Source organism: Haliaeetus leucocephalus, unplaced genomic scaffold, assembly GCF_000737465.1.
Source record: "Haliaeetus leucocephalus isolate CR32 unplaced genomic scaffold, Haliaeetus_leucocephalus-4.0 Scaffold135, whole genome shotgun sequence".
Taxonomy (NCBI): Eukaryota; Metazoa; Chordata; class Aves; order Accipitriformes; family Accipitridae; genus Haliaeetus; species Haliaeetus leucocephalus.
In genome coordinates this window covers 3,011,913-3,030,304 of record NW_010972571.1, presented here as the reverse complement: position 1 = coordinate 3,030,304, position 18,392 = coordinate 3,011,913, and the positions used below count along the sequence as shown (strand labels likewise).

Below are 18,392 nucleotides of genomic sequence, written 5' to 3'. Positions count from 1 at the left end.
TGAGGAGTCTGAAGCAGAAATTGGGTTGATCTTAATTTTGCAGTTACAAATACCTTATTAAAATGCAAGCCACCTTCTGACCACCTATTTCTCTCATCTTCCTGGAATCTTGCTCAGCTTAGTACCGAATTCTAATGTTGTTTATGCATACCTAGTTACTAAGCACAACAAGGTTTATTTTCGTTATTATGTAAGCTCTCAAACTATATCAAGAGAATTTACTACATTTCTTTTCTATTTTCCAATTTCATATTTATCTCTCTCTTAGTGGAAGTGAGTTGCCTGAACACACAGTCTCATCCTGGTTCAAAAATTCAGGCAGTTTTTAGAGCTAATAATGTTATGGAGGAAGTAAGCAGTTTAATGACTTCTCCTATGGACCATAATCTATGAGCTGAGCAAAGTTAAAATATTTTTCACATGCAAGGAGATCTAATGCTCTTAGTTATCTCTATGAGGACTACGAATATAGCTGTGCACATTATTTACCCTCATACTTAACCATTACCTATTCTAAGGGTATATTCAGCTGCATGTGCAAACCATAGCATTTCAGTTCCCATATGTGAAGAGTCTGGCGAACATTATTTTTCTGTGTTGACTGCTGGTGATGAAATCAATTTATATAAAATTGTCTTGAATCTCAAGATGTGAGGCAATATGATGACAGCTGGTCACATAGTTTTGTATCCTTGAATTTTCTGAAGAAGGACAGTAGAACATTTCTTCTGAGAAAAGGGAATGGCAATGTTTTATGTGCTTTTTTTCAGTGCTGACCTAAAAAAAGAGAGAGAAAAAAGTGCCTGTGGTCAAATAATTACACCAGCAAATGACGTCTACACTTGCACCTGAAGTAAAATGCTTCTACCAGATTCTGAAGACAGACAGACATCTGTTTAAGAACTGGGAGAGAAATTAAAAAATTTTCTAATTACTCTTGTGAAGGTTTGTCAGAAACCTAGTGGCTAAACAAGCAGAGCGGCTTTGGTACATGTTTCAACTGAAATGTTGGAGTGTTTTATTCTGAAACAGTTACAAAATGAGAATCTGAAAAATTCCAGTCTCTCCAGGATTCAACTGTTGTATTTTAGCCTTTGGTTTATGAAAATATTTGCACACTCACACCCTCCCCACCAAAACCTGGGATAAAAATGTATGTCCCTATAACATTTTTTTTTCCTTTCATGGTGTGAGGTATGGATTAAATGATGTCTTTGGGTCCCTTTTAGTCTCTTATTCTCTGGTTCTATGAGTATGGCTTAAGAATTATAACTTCTCCCAGTGTTAAAACTGAACTCACTAAGACAGATTTTGAAATGTGTTGAAATGTTATAAAAGTATAATTTGATATTTTAATAATGTCTGAAGCATCCTTTGGACTTTTTCAGGTAAGAATGTACATTTTTTAAACAGTCTATTTATATTCTACACCTTAGTTCTTAATGGTTTCTTTGGAGTCACCAGGATAAAAATGCTAAATAAGAAGAATTTTTAAAATAGACTAAAAAAAGCATAGCAGCTTGATCAGGAAGGGTTGCATTGCAGAATTATTTTCCCACTCCTTAAACACATATATACACAGTCACTTCTCTGAAAAGTGTGTAGTAGTTTGCAGAGACCACTTTGGACTCTCATACTTGTGAGTAATTCACTTGTAAGAGTGAATCAAGTGCCTGTCTGCCAGTTCTCTGTCCAGCACACATCCTGCTTTTGTTATTGTTGTGATTAGAAAGACCCACTATTATTAAATACCAATTATAACATTTGGTCCAGTTTTCTGAAATTCATTCACATATGAATGATGTTATTGGGAATTTGTTGTGTAACCCTCATTATGCCTGCCAACCTTTTGTTCCAAGCTCTTTTCTTAAGTACAAAACATGAAAATGCCCTTAGCTTTTTTTTTTAAGGTTTTATTTTTCTCATGAGTTTATTTTTGCTTTGTTCTTGGTTGAAGCTGAGAAAACAAATGGCATTTGTGAACCTTAGGTTTTTATCTTTATTGGTGTCTTTAGAGAGATCTTTTAGAGAGACTATAACATTTATCTCTTTTTGTTTTAAGCAATTGTTTTGGGTTTAATCATATTTTACTGTCTGCCACTGCTCGTTTAAGTGAGCAGCTGAAAAGAAACAATCCACGCCTTCTTTCCACACCACTTTGGTAATGCCTACTGGAAGTGGAGTGAGTAATTCTCCCACTTTCAAGGTGGTTTGTTTCATGTTAGTCTCTTCTTATGCTACAATTGTTGTATTGAGCATTGGCCACTGGATAATTGAGCAATATGACAAACATGGTACATTTGGTTGCCTTTCATCTTCTCTCCTTTGGGAGAATCTTTTAGGTCTGGTAGAATTTTGTGTGTCCTTTGGATCAGCACTGGGGAGCAGTCATGGTTTTGTAATTCGAAAGATTATTATCCATGGTATTCTTGCTGTTTGTTGAAGAAACTGGAAAACATGTTTTGAATAAGATGGGACTGAAGAAAAAGAAACGCCATCCCATTCCACAAAACCAGTTGATTACCACCCTGGAGAGTTTTTCCGAGAGATGTGAGGCAAGTCACTTAACCCAAAGTTTTCTCAGACAATTTAATGGATTGTGAGTCCAACTTGCAGTTGTAAGGCTGCACTGAGTCTGTGTAGCACCTTCACAGATGAATCTGAAGTCAGGAGCTGTGTGGTGAATATATGAAAGGCAATATAATAGTACTATGAGATATCTTAAATTGGATAACGAACTAGTTTACACTTTTATTCTTCATTTCTGAGAAATTACCATCTTTTCTCTAACAAAGAAGTTTTGAAAATAAGTTAATTATACTTGTAGAGTACTCACATCCTGTGTTGAAGACTGTAGGAGAGCCAATGAATAGACTGATAATTCCCATTGGGAGTGAGGTTTCAGCTTTATACAGTAAATGAGGTCTGGGGCTATTCATTGAACCCCTTGGGCAAAACACAACATTGAACAGTTGCTCATTAAGTGAACATTGTCCATCTTCCGAACCGAAAAAAGAATCTTTCAGGAAAAAATATACAAACATACTTAAAAAATGTAAATTCATAAAGGTGTTAAATTAAGGCTTATAGGCATTTCATGTTTTTAAGGGCTTGATCTGCAACCTTAATGTTCTTTTAGCACTCTGTGTTTCTGCATTTAGCATACGTACACATACATACGCAGATTTGTTCCAGTTTGACAGTCCTTCACGTGTTGTTTAGTGTGTTTGATTAGCATAATCACTGTGTGATTATTTCTCACTAGCCTTAGCATATGCAAATTTTTGTCTTTTGACTGACAACCATTATTAGGCAATCAGAGTATAAGGATTTGCATAATCTCTGTGGTTACAGTATGTGTGTGCAATGCCACTGTGAATGCAAATCCTTTTGCTCTGACTGGTTTCTGTATATTCAAGCAGTTTGCCAGAAATACTGCTGCTGCCTCAGCATCTCATTGCCAAGTGGAAAAATCTACAAGAAAAGAAATAACAAATAAGAAAGCAAGAGAGAAATACTAGAGTTACATCAGAAAGGTGACTAGACAAATGCTACAATTAAATAGCTCCATTAAAAAAAAAAAGAAAAAAAAAGACAAATCCTTACACTCTTGTAAGATTTCAACAAGAGAATAAAAAGTTTACTTTGGGAATTCATTCTGAAGTACTATTCAAGTTACATAAACCAGTTACATTGTTTGGGAAGTGACTACAGTTTTCTTTTTGATAGATACCACTTTTTAAAAGAAAAGTAATTCTTCTGTAAATACTGCACTTTATTGTAGTTGTTGCAAGTATTTTATATAAATTATTTTATATTTAACTAGGTTAAGTAATATTTCTGTTTTATGTACATGAAAAGCATCAGGTTAGTTCTACCCTGTTTCATTGATAAGAGCAGAAATGGTAGACACTAAGAAAAGATGTGTAATGCTGAGTTCAATTCACTGCGTAATTATTCATCATAATTACTAGGGCAATACTGAATAAATTAGCTGTAAAAGGATAAACCATGCATGGTAGCACATCTAGAACATGTATTTTAACCATTTGACATCATATTGTTCTACTTGCACATGAAACCAAAATATTGTTGAACATTCTTTATTGTGTGTTTAGTTATGCTTACTAAGCTCTTTCCCTCATTCCTTTTGAATTGTGTTCTTTGGTTAGTTTGTAAGAGTCTTATTCACAGATTAATGTGATGTAAAAAAAAAACCAACTGGACTGCTAGCCCTAACAATGCAGCATATTTCTTATGGAAATACAGAATGTCAAATATACTTAGGATCAAATCACTGAGCTGCTGTTGAACTGTTCTGCTTCTGACCTGGACACCACTATATTAAGAATGTGTCAGGTAGATTGTAAATTATAGGTCTGACACTTCTGGAAAGTATCACACCTACTACACATGCTGCACAGATTTTATTTTTTTTATTTTTTTAACATGCACAGTTAATAAATACTTTCAAGAGGTTTAAGATGGATGTGCACACACAGAAATGAACTGCAGTGTGTGACTCCTAGTAGGTCCAATACTTCCTGGAAGTTCTAGACTTGTTGCACATGTTTTGTCCACCTTGAATGTACAGCTGCAGTAGATGCCAAGTATCTCCTGGAGAAGAAGGAGCTACCACTCAGCTGAACAATGTCCATAATATGGGCATTCTATATGAGCAATATAAAGCTGAATGTCCAGCAGTTCTCCAAAACATCAGAGTTTATGCCTAAGTAAAAATATAACAACATCATAGAATAGAATAGAATATTGCTGCATCTATACAATTGACCAACAGGATTGCAGGGGAAATGATTGTGAATTCTTGCTACTACTGAGATCAGAGAGGAACTGCTCAATTCTTAATTGGAAATAGTCAAATAATGCCCTGAGAAAATTTCTGGTTCAAAAAGTCCCCCAGCTATAAATGACAGTGTCTTCACATGATTGAGGAGCTTTCCTGTAGCTTTAGTAACCGCTCTTCTGTGTTTCTACTAGTATGTCACAATTATAATGCAGTACGCAATTTTATGTTTGAACTGTTTGGTATTAAAACTGCATGATGGATCCATCATGCAGTTTTAAAAATGGATTAAGCCACCAGTAAGTATAAACTGTGGAGGATATGATAATATTTTGTTCTTTTTTGCTTGGTAGGGCATTGTGTATGTGGTTGGTACAGGATTTACACTGTTTCCGATGTTCCTATTAGTTTCACCATTTGTTGGAACATAAGAGAATGAATGAAAGGAGCCCCCACTGAGCTATCTTTATTTCTTATCAATTTACAGTGAAGATGTTCAAATAAGTCTCAACTCATATGTGGAAATATGAATACCTTGCCTGCAAATATAATAAAATTACAGTGTGCTTGTTTGACTTAATTTTTGTACTTAAATAAGCAGACACGTGATAAGAAACCGTACTCAAAATATCATTCCTCTGATGTTATTTTCATTGTAACATTGTATTGTGTTAGCATCAGGATTTTAAGAAGTTCTGAGGGGTGTTGGTAGCTGTGTCACTGAATTCAGTTACCTACTCAAGTAATGGAGGTCAGTCTTTTGGTGGGTAATTTTTCTGTAAATTACCACTAAAATGGTCTACAGCAATTTTTTCCTGAGAGCTTCAATGACCTGACATGTTTTTCTGCTCACTTAGTATAGGACCCTAGTGATCTGAGTCAATCTTTTGCAGCAAATTTCTTTGGCTTTGAGGTAAAAATACTTTCTTATGTGATTGTTTTAGGCCCACCATATGTTCTGAACAAGCTCTGGTCATCCACATTATCTTCATCCTTTGACCTGGATGCTTTTATTTATAGACATTAGTGAAATTCCATTAGTTTACTGCCAACCTCAAGCATTTGAAATGCTCATGTCATGCCCCCTGGTTTTAATACACAATTAAAAAAAATAAAATAAAAATAACTCCTTTGCTTTATATTCTTTTGTGATTTGAGCCTTTATGGATCAAACTTGCGTGCTTTCCTTTGCTATCGGTTAGTTGTTGTTGTTTTTAAATTGGGCATGCTCTTACGCCTCTGGGATAAGAAGTCACATAAAAAGGACTAATAAAAGTTATATATATTTAAAATCATATATATTAAAAATTTGTTGAAATTCTGGAGGACCTATGTGTTTGAATTTCAGTTTCAGCATAAAAAAAGTCTTCAAAAAAAACCCCCCAAACGAACAACACTTAGTAATTACTTGTGGAAATTATGTAAAATTTACATTTCCAAAGGATCAAATTTCTGTGTAGGTAAAATTTACCAGCCCGGGTTCTGCCTTCTTCAGATATTTAATGGCATTTAATGAGGTGCAGACTTGGCTACAGAAGGCCTTCAAGGATAGCGGTTATGGTGAATCTGGAATAGCTGCCCAGGCAGGTAGGATAACATGGGATCTCCTGGGTCAAATTCTTGGTGATTTTGCAGTAGATGTTTCATCCAGAAAGTTCATGCAACAGCTACTGCTTTCATCTGCAGTCCCCAAAATAAAAAGCTCTTTCGTGCTCTATGGAAAGCACAAGAACAAAGAGCAACGTGGCTAAGGTCATTGGTCTGACAAGGTTGAATCTGAAACAAGCATGCAAAACCAAATGGGAGCGGTAAGGTCAAAGCTAAGAAAATGGAGTAAGGGGCCAACTTCTGCCATGCCCTTGGTTTAAGCCTGGATTTTGCTGAAGTATGGTAAGCCCCTGAAGATCTTGGGAAGGGAGTACAGTATTTGATCAAAGAAAGTAAATAATATCATGTTGCCACAAATTTCAGCTTGAATAATTAAAACATAGGTGATATTATTGCTGTGCATTTTATGTATTGAAAACAAAAATTATCTGAATGAAATATGAAACCTTTCATATTTATCTTCATTGCCCAAACTAACAGTTACCCTGTGGTTTGCAGTGAACCTTGAGCAACATGCTATCCCTAGACTGACCACAAGGAAAAAGTGTGACACAGCCTGCGTTACATAGTAAGAGATACCTAGTGCTGGATAGTATAAAAGCAAAAGGTAGTGAACGAGTCAAACACAGGGCAGCTCACCCTCTTTGTGTTGTAACTTACAGTGCAAATACATTGGTGAGAGGAAGTAAGGGTACATCTTGCAAACCTTTGACAGCTGAATCAATCTTTCATGTGAACTGCAAACCTCTCTGTCCTTCACTGTAAATGGGAGTAAATTAAATCAGCTGCATCTAAGAAATAAAATAAAAACCCAGCAATTGTAATATAGGACTAGTAATGACTAAAAAGCAGATTTTATCAAAGTTTATTGTGATAACTTTTATTTTGAAAGCAAATACCACTTACATAAGTTGAAATTTATATGTGTAATTAGTAACACTCAGTGAGTCTAGAAGTGCTTGGAGATTCTGTTAAGTATCTCACTGCTTGCTGATTATCTCAGCTATGTGATATTACTTCCCTTTTTATACTTCCCTGCAATCCTTTCTCTCTATTTTTCTAGCAATCAGCTGCTGCTCTTTGTTCCTTTGACTCTCAGCAGGGCTCGTCTCTGTCTTCTAGTGTCTGTGAGATCTGAGCGCATATCATGCTGCACCTAAGTATCCTGTTACCTCTCACAAATTTCCTGCATAAAACTTCTGGAGGCTTATCTGGTGCTTTTGGATGTTTATTTGAAATGTATCAATTGGTGGTGTTTCCCCAAATGAAACCTCCAGGAAAAAATAATAATGTCAAATACACTCCAGCATTCTGCCCCAACTTTATTAGAATCTGGAGCTAAGTTTTGAAGTTTAATTCTGCTATGCAGTATCAAAGAGCAATTGGCAGAGAAGGGATTCTTACTTTTAAGCAGCTTTTCTTAATCAACTTGGAGGCTATCCAGAACATTTCTTCATTTAGAGCCACAAACACAAATCACCCAGTTCACAACAAGGCCATGTAGCTGTTTATCTAGAAGTCTGTATCTTTAGAAAGAGAAAGGGAAGTGTGCAGATGGATTTCTGTATCAGCAGATAAACAGGAGAAAATCTGTAGAGTGATTAGGAAAGAAACTCCACATTTTTCAATGGGACCAAAATAAAATCAAATACAAAGTAGACCAACTATTCCACACACTCATGATTTTTCTCAATTCTGAAAAATTATTTGTCTCCTCAATATGTGAGCATCATAGAAATCCAACCACGTTTGGAGCTAGAATTCTTACTGTGAAGATGGGTAAATCCAACTCAAAAAATTAGTTGTTCCATCTTACGAACCATGGTGGAAGCTTTCATATAACCTTTAGTGAGCTTCTTTGCTGGCTTTCTTTGCTTATGGCACTTGTGAGATAGCATGAAAGAGTTTAACATGTTAACACTGAAGGCTAAACTAATAGTATGTCACAACTATTGTTAATATGAAGGCAAACATTTACATTGGATCAAAGAATGCACAATTTCTTGTTACCTTGTGCTGACTTATTCATATATCTGAGCTTGAGGTTTCCCTGAGTATTTTAGACCTGCAGTGGCAAAAGAAACAGTGCCTACATTTCTTTAGAAATTTAGGGTAAATTTCTCCAAACTTCAGCAGCAGTGAAGCAGTATGCTCTACGCAGCATGCTGTAGTGTTTCAGAGCTTGATATACTCTGACCTTAGCCATCAGTGTTATTCTGGGGTTATGTTACAGTGAAATCCCTAGTTTCTAGGTGGGATTGGTGGTTTTTTTATGCTGGTGGTTGCACATATGTATGAGGCATTTCACTTTCACATCAAATTGAAGAGGATGTTCAAACTGAGCATTTCTTCCAAACCTTTATCTAAAGCTCTGCCATTTTCCTTGTTCTTTTTTTTTTTTTAATCAATCTGAATTTCTTTTCAAGAGGAATTAGTTTAATGACCTATTTCATATCTGACGCTGAACAGCTGTCAGGTGATGCAAAATTTCCGTAGTGATCTGTTGTGGATTGACTGCAATAGAGGCCATGACTGTCTACCATTGCAGCTTCTATGAATAATTGATTACTCTAAGGAAAAGCTCTGATTATTTATCAAATAACCCTTTGCTAACAGACTAGAAAAAAGTGAATCATGGGGGCATAAGCATAGAAGAAGGTTTTTTTCTCAAGACACATATAAATTATGCTGCTTGAATACTGGTTATCATCAGAGTTAGGCAATTAGTTATATTTGCATCAGCAAAATCTATGAATTTTTAACAATACAATTTAATGATAAAAACTGTCAGTGGCTTTACCAAGTTGCTGTAAAGCTATTACTAGATTTTAAAAATAGCTATCAAATGCTTCTTGTGAAAAAGAAATATAAATAATTTTGACCAATGAATTTGGGGAAGTTGATTTCAATCCTCCATGTAAAAAGTCTCGAGTAGCTTTTGTAAAATTCTCTGCCAAAATGGTATATTTTTTTTATGGGACCCTGACTTACAGACACTGCCAGATCAGCATTCTGGTAGAGGTTAGGTCAGAATTATGCTTTTCATGAAAGTCAAAATTCATCCTTAAAGTAGGGTTTATTCAAAATAGTTTTTTCTAAATGGCTGTGAAAATAATCTTTGGAGGATTTTGATTTTTCATAGGTTGTGTAGAAGTTGTTTTATGGAAAAGATTAATTTATTGGTTCCTGGGAAATTATTTTTTTTTTCATAATACTGAGCTATTGTGTGTTATCCTGGAATTATTTGTGTATAATATTCCTTCACATTTCCATTGATCCTTTTCTTATTAATTTTATTGAAAATGTTCTTGTTTCATTTAGTGAGCTAGCTTTGCTGTGATATAAAAAACATAAGTTGGTGTATTGATAGGTAAACTTGTTCAGCATTTACAGCTTTTAGCTTTCTTCAGTAAAGGGAGATTGGTTCATATAGAATTGAACTGAGGATATGTACTTGAAGATAGCTAATGACTAATGACAGTTTTCTTTGTTCATGTCTGTATTACCTCTTTGTAAAACTGCATGAAGAAGAAATATTCATTTTCAAGGAAAAGTAATAATTTTCTGTTGTGTGGGGTATGGTATCACATGATGCAGAATCTGGTTTGAGACTATAGATAATATAGCATACACTGGAACAGCAGAAGCTTTTATTTTCCTTTTTCTTCTCTCTTTACAGATGGACCCAATTCAAAAAGCTGTAATAAATCATACATTTGGGGTTCCTCTTCCTCATCGAAGAAAGCAAATCATATCTTGCAACATTTGCCAGCTGAGATTTAATTCTGATGTAAGTCGATCATTTTGTATCAATTAGAAATATGTACTTATTTTCTAGGATGTGCCATAATTTGCATAATTTGAACCTAAATGAAGCGTTGTGATTTCAGTTTGTGGCTCAGCAGATGAAAAGGCAGTAGGATGCTTCAAACACACACCATTATTTGGCAGTGTTTATACACCCGGCCAGATTTTCCCTGCGGATGTATCCCTGCAAGCTCATCAACTTCAGTTGTGCTGCACAGAGTTTAAATAGGAAAATGGACTGATCCGCTACTGCTAATAAGGCTGAAATATTTGCAGGGTCCTAATTCTTCTACCACTCTTGGTTATGTTTGTGTTCCTTTTCAGCCTGTAAATGTTAGAAGTTATTCAGATATACTTAGAGTCCTTGTGGATCTACCTTCTTTTTTTCTACCCTTACAACAATATGTCTGTCTAGCCAGAATTGTATTTTAATGTTCCTGTCCTGTAGCGGTTTTAAAAAAAAAAAAAGGCAGGTGATTTTTTTTGTCTAGTGGCTCCTACCTTATGTCCTCTCACTCCTTCAGCAATGAAGTAGAAAAAGCTGAACCGGAGATGATCTTTAATATACAGAGGAAACCTGTCCCGCATAACTACCCAAGGAAGCTGTGCTGTGGTGCTCCTTGCCAAGGAATACCTGTTCTGTCACAGAAAAGCCTCTTAGAATTTAACTCCTTTATATCCTTCTCCAGGATCTTTGTGTGTGCAGACAAAACCTGAAATAGTACAATATATTTTCTTCTGCTATTTTAGTCTTTCTGGGAAGTTTCTTGACATGGGCATCGCTGGTGGAAACTTATCTTTCCCTACCAAATGTCTTTCCTTTAGTACCTGTTGTACTAATTTAAATATGGAAGTTGCTTCTGTCAGAATAAAAATATTTGAATTTAGAGTGAGGTCTAACTCAAAAACGTCCATGAGGTTCCTTCCTCATGTTAGTCATATGAAGAAGTGAAATAATTCTTGTGTGCTGCTGCTTCTTTGTAGGCAGCTGTTTATGTGCAGTTTGTACCTATTTTTGGTTTATCAATTATTTATCAAAGCCATGAACTTGTCAAAAACTTAAATTAAACCTTGAAGCCTTCTTTTAAGGATTGGCCACCTAGAGATGAAAATAATGCCGCTGTCTTGGTTCCCCTCACCTTTTTATTCCTTAGAAATAACTTTAACAAAATCTCAGTCACAATTTCCAGACCAGTCAGCATCATGTACTTACTTTCGCTGATGACTCCAGGTTTTCTAGTTCATGGACTGTATGGACATCTTCTTCTAACACTGACATCATTCCCAAACAGTGGTGTAAGGAAGGGTAATACATTCTCTGGAGCTGTCGTGTCCCTCAGAGATAAAAACAGAAGAGCCAAATTAGGCTCTTCCAACTAGAAGCCAGATGCTGGAATTAGGACTGTGAATACTGAGCCATTCATGGGGAGGGGACGATGGAGACTTCTGGGCCACAGTGGATCCCAGTGACTGAGTAGCCCAGCTCATCATTCACAATTTTCAGCTTTCTCTTAGGAAAAACCATGTCACACTGAATCATATGTAATATATAGCTGCAAGAGACATCAAACTCTTCAGTGTTACATACCAAATTGAAACACCTCCTTTCAAAGAGGGTATACCATTTGTTAGTCTGCAAAAACATCCAGACAGAAGAGAGGATGAACACATCATTAAAATTACTTAGTCATTAGCAGATTGGATTGATGCATCGACTGGAAGATTTTTCAGTGGACAGGAGCTAGGCATTTTCCAGAACAAAATGTTTGAAATAAAAATTCTTACACACAGAAGCAAACAAGATGTCAGTGGACACTGATACTTCCTACTCACAAGTATGTTCCCATACTGTTGCTTTTCTGCTGCTCTTAGAAAGGATTCCAAAGGAGAGAGGGGGAAGAAGCAGTGGCCATTTTCAGAGTCATCTAGTGTCCAAAAAATGTGTTTCGGAAGAAAGCAATTCATTTAGACTGTTCACAGCAAACTCTTGGAAGAAAAGCTGTTAAGCTTCACACCTTCAAGCGATAGAGGCTTGAACTCTAATTTGCCGACACCCTTCAGGAGAAAGTTGTTCTAATGCTCCCCTCTCTCAAAGTAAATCAATATAATTAACTTTATGGAATGGGGAGGCCTTCTTGCTGAGTATCTTTCACTTTCCACTTTTAATATTCACCTACTTATTAAAGCAACCCTAGTGCTGCTGATTGATGGAGAGATTATGATCCAAAAGCTGCCCATTGATTAACCTGGGACGATATCTCTGCCCCTTTTCCCTACCACACAGAAGAGATTTGTGGATATCTTTATGATGGTCTCTTCTCATTCCAGTGCATATAGTTATTACTGCTGAAAATCACAAAGTGCTCTGCTGAGGCTTTTCAAGAAATAATAAGTAGTCAGAGTTCCACTGCAGTTTAGAAATACTTTTCTGCAATGTGAGGGGCATAGGTAGAGCTAAGTTCCTCTGTTGCTTGGGCAATTCTGAATGTCCACCAGTTTTTGAAGCAAAAATGTGCCAAACTAAAGATTTAATGTTGAGACTTAAAGGAAAGATTGCTTTGCAGAAAAAGACCTACTAGCTATCATTTTTTAATAACTCTACTATATGAATGGCAGGCACACACATTGTAATTTTTTCTCTTATTATTATGAAAAAGTTTTCATTTACTGAATATTCTTACCTTTCATTTTCATCATATTTTGTTGAACAAGATTTAAAACCATAACAACAATAAATAGCTATTCTGTTTACAAACCTAGGGCTTTGTGGCTGTTCTACCAATATGTCTTTATTTTTACATGCTGGAGATAGGATTTATCAGAGAGTAATGAATAGAAATTCCATTTACCTACTGCACGACAGTATTATGAAAATGTTTACAATAAAACTGGTCTGTGAGATTTTTCATTTTTGCGGAGAATACAGAATTTTCTCCTCTTTGATACAGATTTCTTTCAGGGCAGAAGAGCTTTTTTTCTGGTTACATGGTATCAAAATTACATTTCAAAGACAAATGAGAAAAGGCAGTACAATAGTCTAAAATTGTTTAGCTTCTTTCTAAAGGAGTTATCTATAAATCTTCATGACAGCTGTGTGTTCAGTATTTCTTTTTAAAATAAATCTCCTCATACAAGGGAAGGGAGGAATGAGCAAGTAACCAAAGACTCTCCATGCTGAGAAAAAACATTAGAACAGCAGAGGTAGGTTCTGTGGAGTCCGTTTCAAGCAGTGATTTATTTTTTTTCTTTTGCATTGAGCGAGATCTATATATAACATTTGCATTCACGTTGTGCATCCAATACAGGGCAAAAAATTTAAGTATGTGTCTAGCTGCAAGTGTCTGTGTTGCCATTTAGATTTTGGTAGCTGCTGAGAGCTATTGCACCAGTTCAGAAGACCTGTTAAATGCATGCTTTGTAGTAAACATTAAACATCTGCTAAAAGCACCCTGTAAAATGAAGTCCAGCTGACTTCAGTAGGACAACTCATGTGCTTACAGGTAGTTGCAGGAGTAAATTCTCTGCTAACATGAGCAATCACTAGAAAACAAACAAACAAACAACCCCCACCACCCAAATGACCCCATGGCTTGGAAGAAAAGAGTGTACTAAATTTTCCTCATTTTTTGATCACCTATCTTGACTATATGATCTTCCTGTGCCCACATTTCTAATTTCTTCATTTGATCAAGGTACTGACAGTGTCTGTTAACAAGGTCAATTCTTGCAAAGGGAGTCTCTCTTTCTCTTCCCTCTTGTTTAATGCAGATGGCTGAGTGAGAATCCAGCTTGCCTTTAGAGAAAGATTGGACAGTGTTTCTATGTACTCACAGGACTTGAATTTCATTATGATACACTGTAAAAATATTTCCAAATATGTTAGCCAGAAATTATTGTTTGACTTAAATAGCAACAGTAGTAATATTCTCCTGAAAATCATGAGCTGAATGCTCATCATGGAGTCCTTATTTGTTGGGTTTTTACCTTGTTTTTCTTCATCTCTATAAAGTGAAGGTACCACTGAATCGATACATAGTTCAACTGTATGAAGTTGTCAGGATTCAAAAAGTGCTGTTCTGTTAAAAGAATAGTGAACGTTTTTTTGGAGGATAAGGATGCAATATAGCTCCACAGTATTTACTATGGTTTTAACTTTCATGGGGAAAAAAGCAGGACCAGAGGACTTATATGCTATTTAGTTTATGCTTGGTATCTAGAACAAATGATGAAAGTATCAATTTGTAAGCACTTAGGGGATAATAAGGTGATAAGAAACAGCCAACGTGAATTTGTCAAGAACAAATCATGTCAAACCAATCTAATTTTCTCCTTTGACAGGGCAATTGGTCTAATGGATAATAGGGAATAAATAGATGTGATATATTTTGGCTTTAATAGGGGTTGATACTGTCCTATGTGACAGTCTTGTAAACTAAGTGGGGGAATATGGTCTGGGTGAAATTGTTAAAAGTTGGTTGCTCAACAGATTGAAAAACTGTACTGAGACTAGTTCCTGATGGTTTCCTGTCAAAACAAAAGATCACTACAAGTCACGATCTGCAGGAGTCTGTTCTGTGCTTGCTGCTACTCTAAATTTTCATTAGCAATGTGCCTGACAGAATAGAGAGTACGTATACCAGGTTTGTGGATGACACCTAGATGGAGGGTGGCAGGCACTTGATGGAAGCTGGCAAGTTCAGGATTGCAGTCCAAAATTATCTTCACCAGTTGGAGAAAATAGTCTGGAATTCTGACAAGTGCAGTAAATAAAAGCACAAACTATTGTGCTTGGACTGGAAAAATTAAATGCAGAAGTAGTAAAATAAATGTCTGGCCTAATGAGCAAAAAGGAATTATAGTGAATCACAATACAAATATACCTTAACAATTGCTAATGGGGAAAAAAACCCCAACCAACTAATCCTGTGGTAAACTTTTTTCCCCCAAGAGTGTTACATTTATCAATAGAGAGGTAAGTATTCCACAGTATTTGAAATTGGCAATGCCTCAGGCGAAGAATCATTTACAGAAGTGGTCATCACACTTTAACAAAAGCATAATTAGTTGCAGAATTTAGAAGACATCCACTAGTATGACAAGATGTGAAAAAACTTCACTCAGCTAGGAAAAGTAGAAAGAACTGGATAGATGTACAGTGGAAAAGACAAGGAAAATATAGTAGGTTTTCAGTATATGAAAGGGGGGCAATAACAGAACAGTGACCAACTGATCTTTGTGTTCCTTGGTTTTAATGGAAGAATAAATTTGACTAATTCTTCAGCTTAATTTGATTCAAGAAATTTTTTGTTGGTGTAGTTGGTGAAACAATTCTAGCTATAATGGTAGTGAAGTTCTGGAAGGAAACATGCAGGGACAGCTGTGGGCTCCCTGTCGGCAGAAGGTCTTAACAAATTAGACACCTGTTTCTGAGGATGGACCAGAAACGCTAAATGTAGTCCCAGAGCTGAGAGACAGATTATATGACCTCCTGCTCAACTAACTTATAAACCTGTTTCTGTGGTTTGAAAGAGGGAATAGAGATTTCATTTCTTGTCCATGCCAAGTGATGGTCACACCTGGCCTGCAGCCTCTGCAAAGACAGAGGAACTTTCAAAAGCTGTTCCATTAAGAACCAGAAAAGGCTGATACAGCTAACTGTTTGAAGTTATTTAACATTTCACCCTTCTGATTTCAAACCTGTTATTTTTTCAACTTTCAGAGATATGCTTAAATGGTATTTGAAGCCATGTGTATCGTTTGCCTCAGTCACTGTTCTGTGTGTGGCTATAACCACATGTTCTTATTCTTTGCATGTTTTGTTGTGCCTCCAGTTACGGGTTAGATTTAGATATAGATTTCCAATTAACCTTTAGATTTAGAACCCTGCTTTAGTATAAACCTGACAATTTCTGCTTGAATTGTAATGCACAGTTTTCTTAATCAAAGTCACTTGTTGCAGGTATTGCCAGCCATCAAGCACATTTATCTATTATCTCAGGGCAATTTTGCTTCTGGTCTTTCCAAAGCAATGCGTCTGTGTTCTGTGAAGTCATCAGCCTGATTATTTAAGAAGATTCTCTTGTGCAAACATTTACAGGTGCTCAGCATCCCTTTAAAGTCAGTGTTACTCTATGAGGGTATAGTATTAATTGCAGCACCTGTACCTCACCAAGAATAAAATTTTGTCCAGAATTAACTTATTTATATATATATAAAAATTATTTTTATGTATATAATTTCTACAGTTATATAACTCTCTCTATATATATTTTTTTATATATGCGCTACTTCTTTCTAATAATGCACCATCTTTCCTGTACTGTGGAGTTCAGTGTAAGGAGAAACAAATGCAGATTTCACTTGTAGAATTGCACATGCCATTCATTTGAGATCAGAATGTGAGTCAGAATGGAAATACGCTCATAGGTCGCCACTTTTCCAGAGATACTGGTTTATAGTATTCACTGGAAAAAGTAGCAAGTAATCACAGAAAGTGATTAGTGCAGAGATTTCCATGGGATATCTGGCATTTGTATTAACACATTATGGAAATCCTAAAGAATTGCTAAAAAAATAATTAAAGATATGTGATTTTTTGGTATTCCAAAAGTCTAATCAAATAGCACAGGATATTTTGCACTTACATTGCATACATGACAAATTTGAAAACAACCTAGTATTTTTTTTTTTGCCCAGTTGGATATTCAGTGGAGTCTGTTTTTATAGGCCTAGCCTGCACATTTTAGAAACATTACCTCCTCTTTCCTAGACCACAGTTTTAAAGGCTCCAATATGAATTGCAGTCAGGTCTTGTGCAGGTCTGGTCTTTCCCATACTAGAGAATTAAAAATTTTCTATTTGACTGTGTGTTCTATTTTGAAAGAAAATAATTTTTTATTTCAATTCTGTCTTCCGTTAGATGTTGATTCATTCTGAGGTAGTTGTAAGTAACCTTTTTTCATGTAGGAAATAAGTAACTTAATTTATAAATTATGAAATCCAGAATACTCTGTTGAGCAATAGTCACAAATATTCACATAATCTGTAGTTCCTTACAGCATATCTAAAATGCTTAATAGAAAGTATAAATAATTTCCTTTTGTTGTATAAAGTATTCTTCCATAATTTTCACCCTCTATACAGTACCTATGCAGCCTAGAAGCAGAAATAATTCATATGTGACACAGCACCTTGTTGTTTAGCTTCCGAGTACTTTTGGAGGTGTTGAACTGAGTCTCTTGACTGATAGCCTAAGGATGTGGATGTTTCCTTGCCTCTTAAGCATTGCCTACAAACTAAATATTTTGGATGATCCTCAGTAACTGCTGTAAGTGGTCTTTCAGTGCTCCACAAGCTATGGAGCTCTCTACATGAGCTCTTCACTAACCCTTGTACCTATCTCCTCTCTTGTAGTAAAAATAATCTATTCTGTCTAGAAAATCCGTAGTGTTGCAGAACATGGACCAGCCCAGAGGTATCAGACTCACACAAGCATTGCCTGAGGACAAGAAAGCAGTATGAAAGATGGAGGGTTTTAAGTTATTGATCTTTAAGAAAGCATGCACTTAGTGTCAGCTGGTTACTCAGTCTGTTGCTGGCAGGGAGAGATGGAGTGCCTTGGTGTCCACTGTATTTATACTACAAGACTTACACTTTCCTCTCAAAGTTCACTCTCCACCCACATTCAGCAGTGGTAGCTGAAGAGAGAGTATCTAAATCAAGCATTGGAACAGGCTGCCCAGGGAAGTGGTTGAGTCACCATCCCTGGCGGTATTTAAAAGATGTATAGATGTGGCCCTTAGGGACATGGTTTAGTGGTGGACTTGGTAGTGTTAGGTTAACGGTTGGACTTAACGATCTTAAGGGTCTTTTCCAACCTAAATGATTCTATTCTGTAAGTCCAGGAGAAAGCAAAGTCTAATGCTTCTAGCTACCTGGTCCGTGCAGAAGCAGAGGTTATGGAGAAATGTCCAATGTCTATGTCAACTGAACGTCGGAGTCAGTACAGGAACATGATGCTGGAGAGATTAAAACATTCAGATGATCAGCAGCTGTTGCTGTGTTAGGATTTAAAGATTATGCAAAAGTTAGACTTTTTTTATTCACCTTTGTCAACTCTTGCTTCTTACCTCTGCTCATCCTACCAGGTTATTTCCTTTTCAAAGCACTCTTT

The 18,392-nt window shown here is 36.1% G+C and overlaps 1 protein-coding gene across 1 annotated transcript in view; it reads left to right on the top strand.

Moving 5' to 3' along the window:
- Positions 1-18,392, top strand: part of ZNF385D (zinc finger protein 385D) — a 143,296-nt gene that overhangs the window by 30,261 nt on the left and 94,643 nt on the right. The window contains exon 2 of the mRNA XM_010585905.1: positions 10,092-10,202. Within this exon, the coding sequence (XP_010584207.1) occupies positions 10,092-10,202 (111 nt within the window). The remainder of the gene's footprint in view (positions 1-10,091; positions 10,203-18,392) is intronic.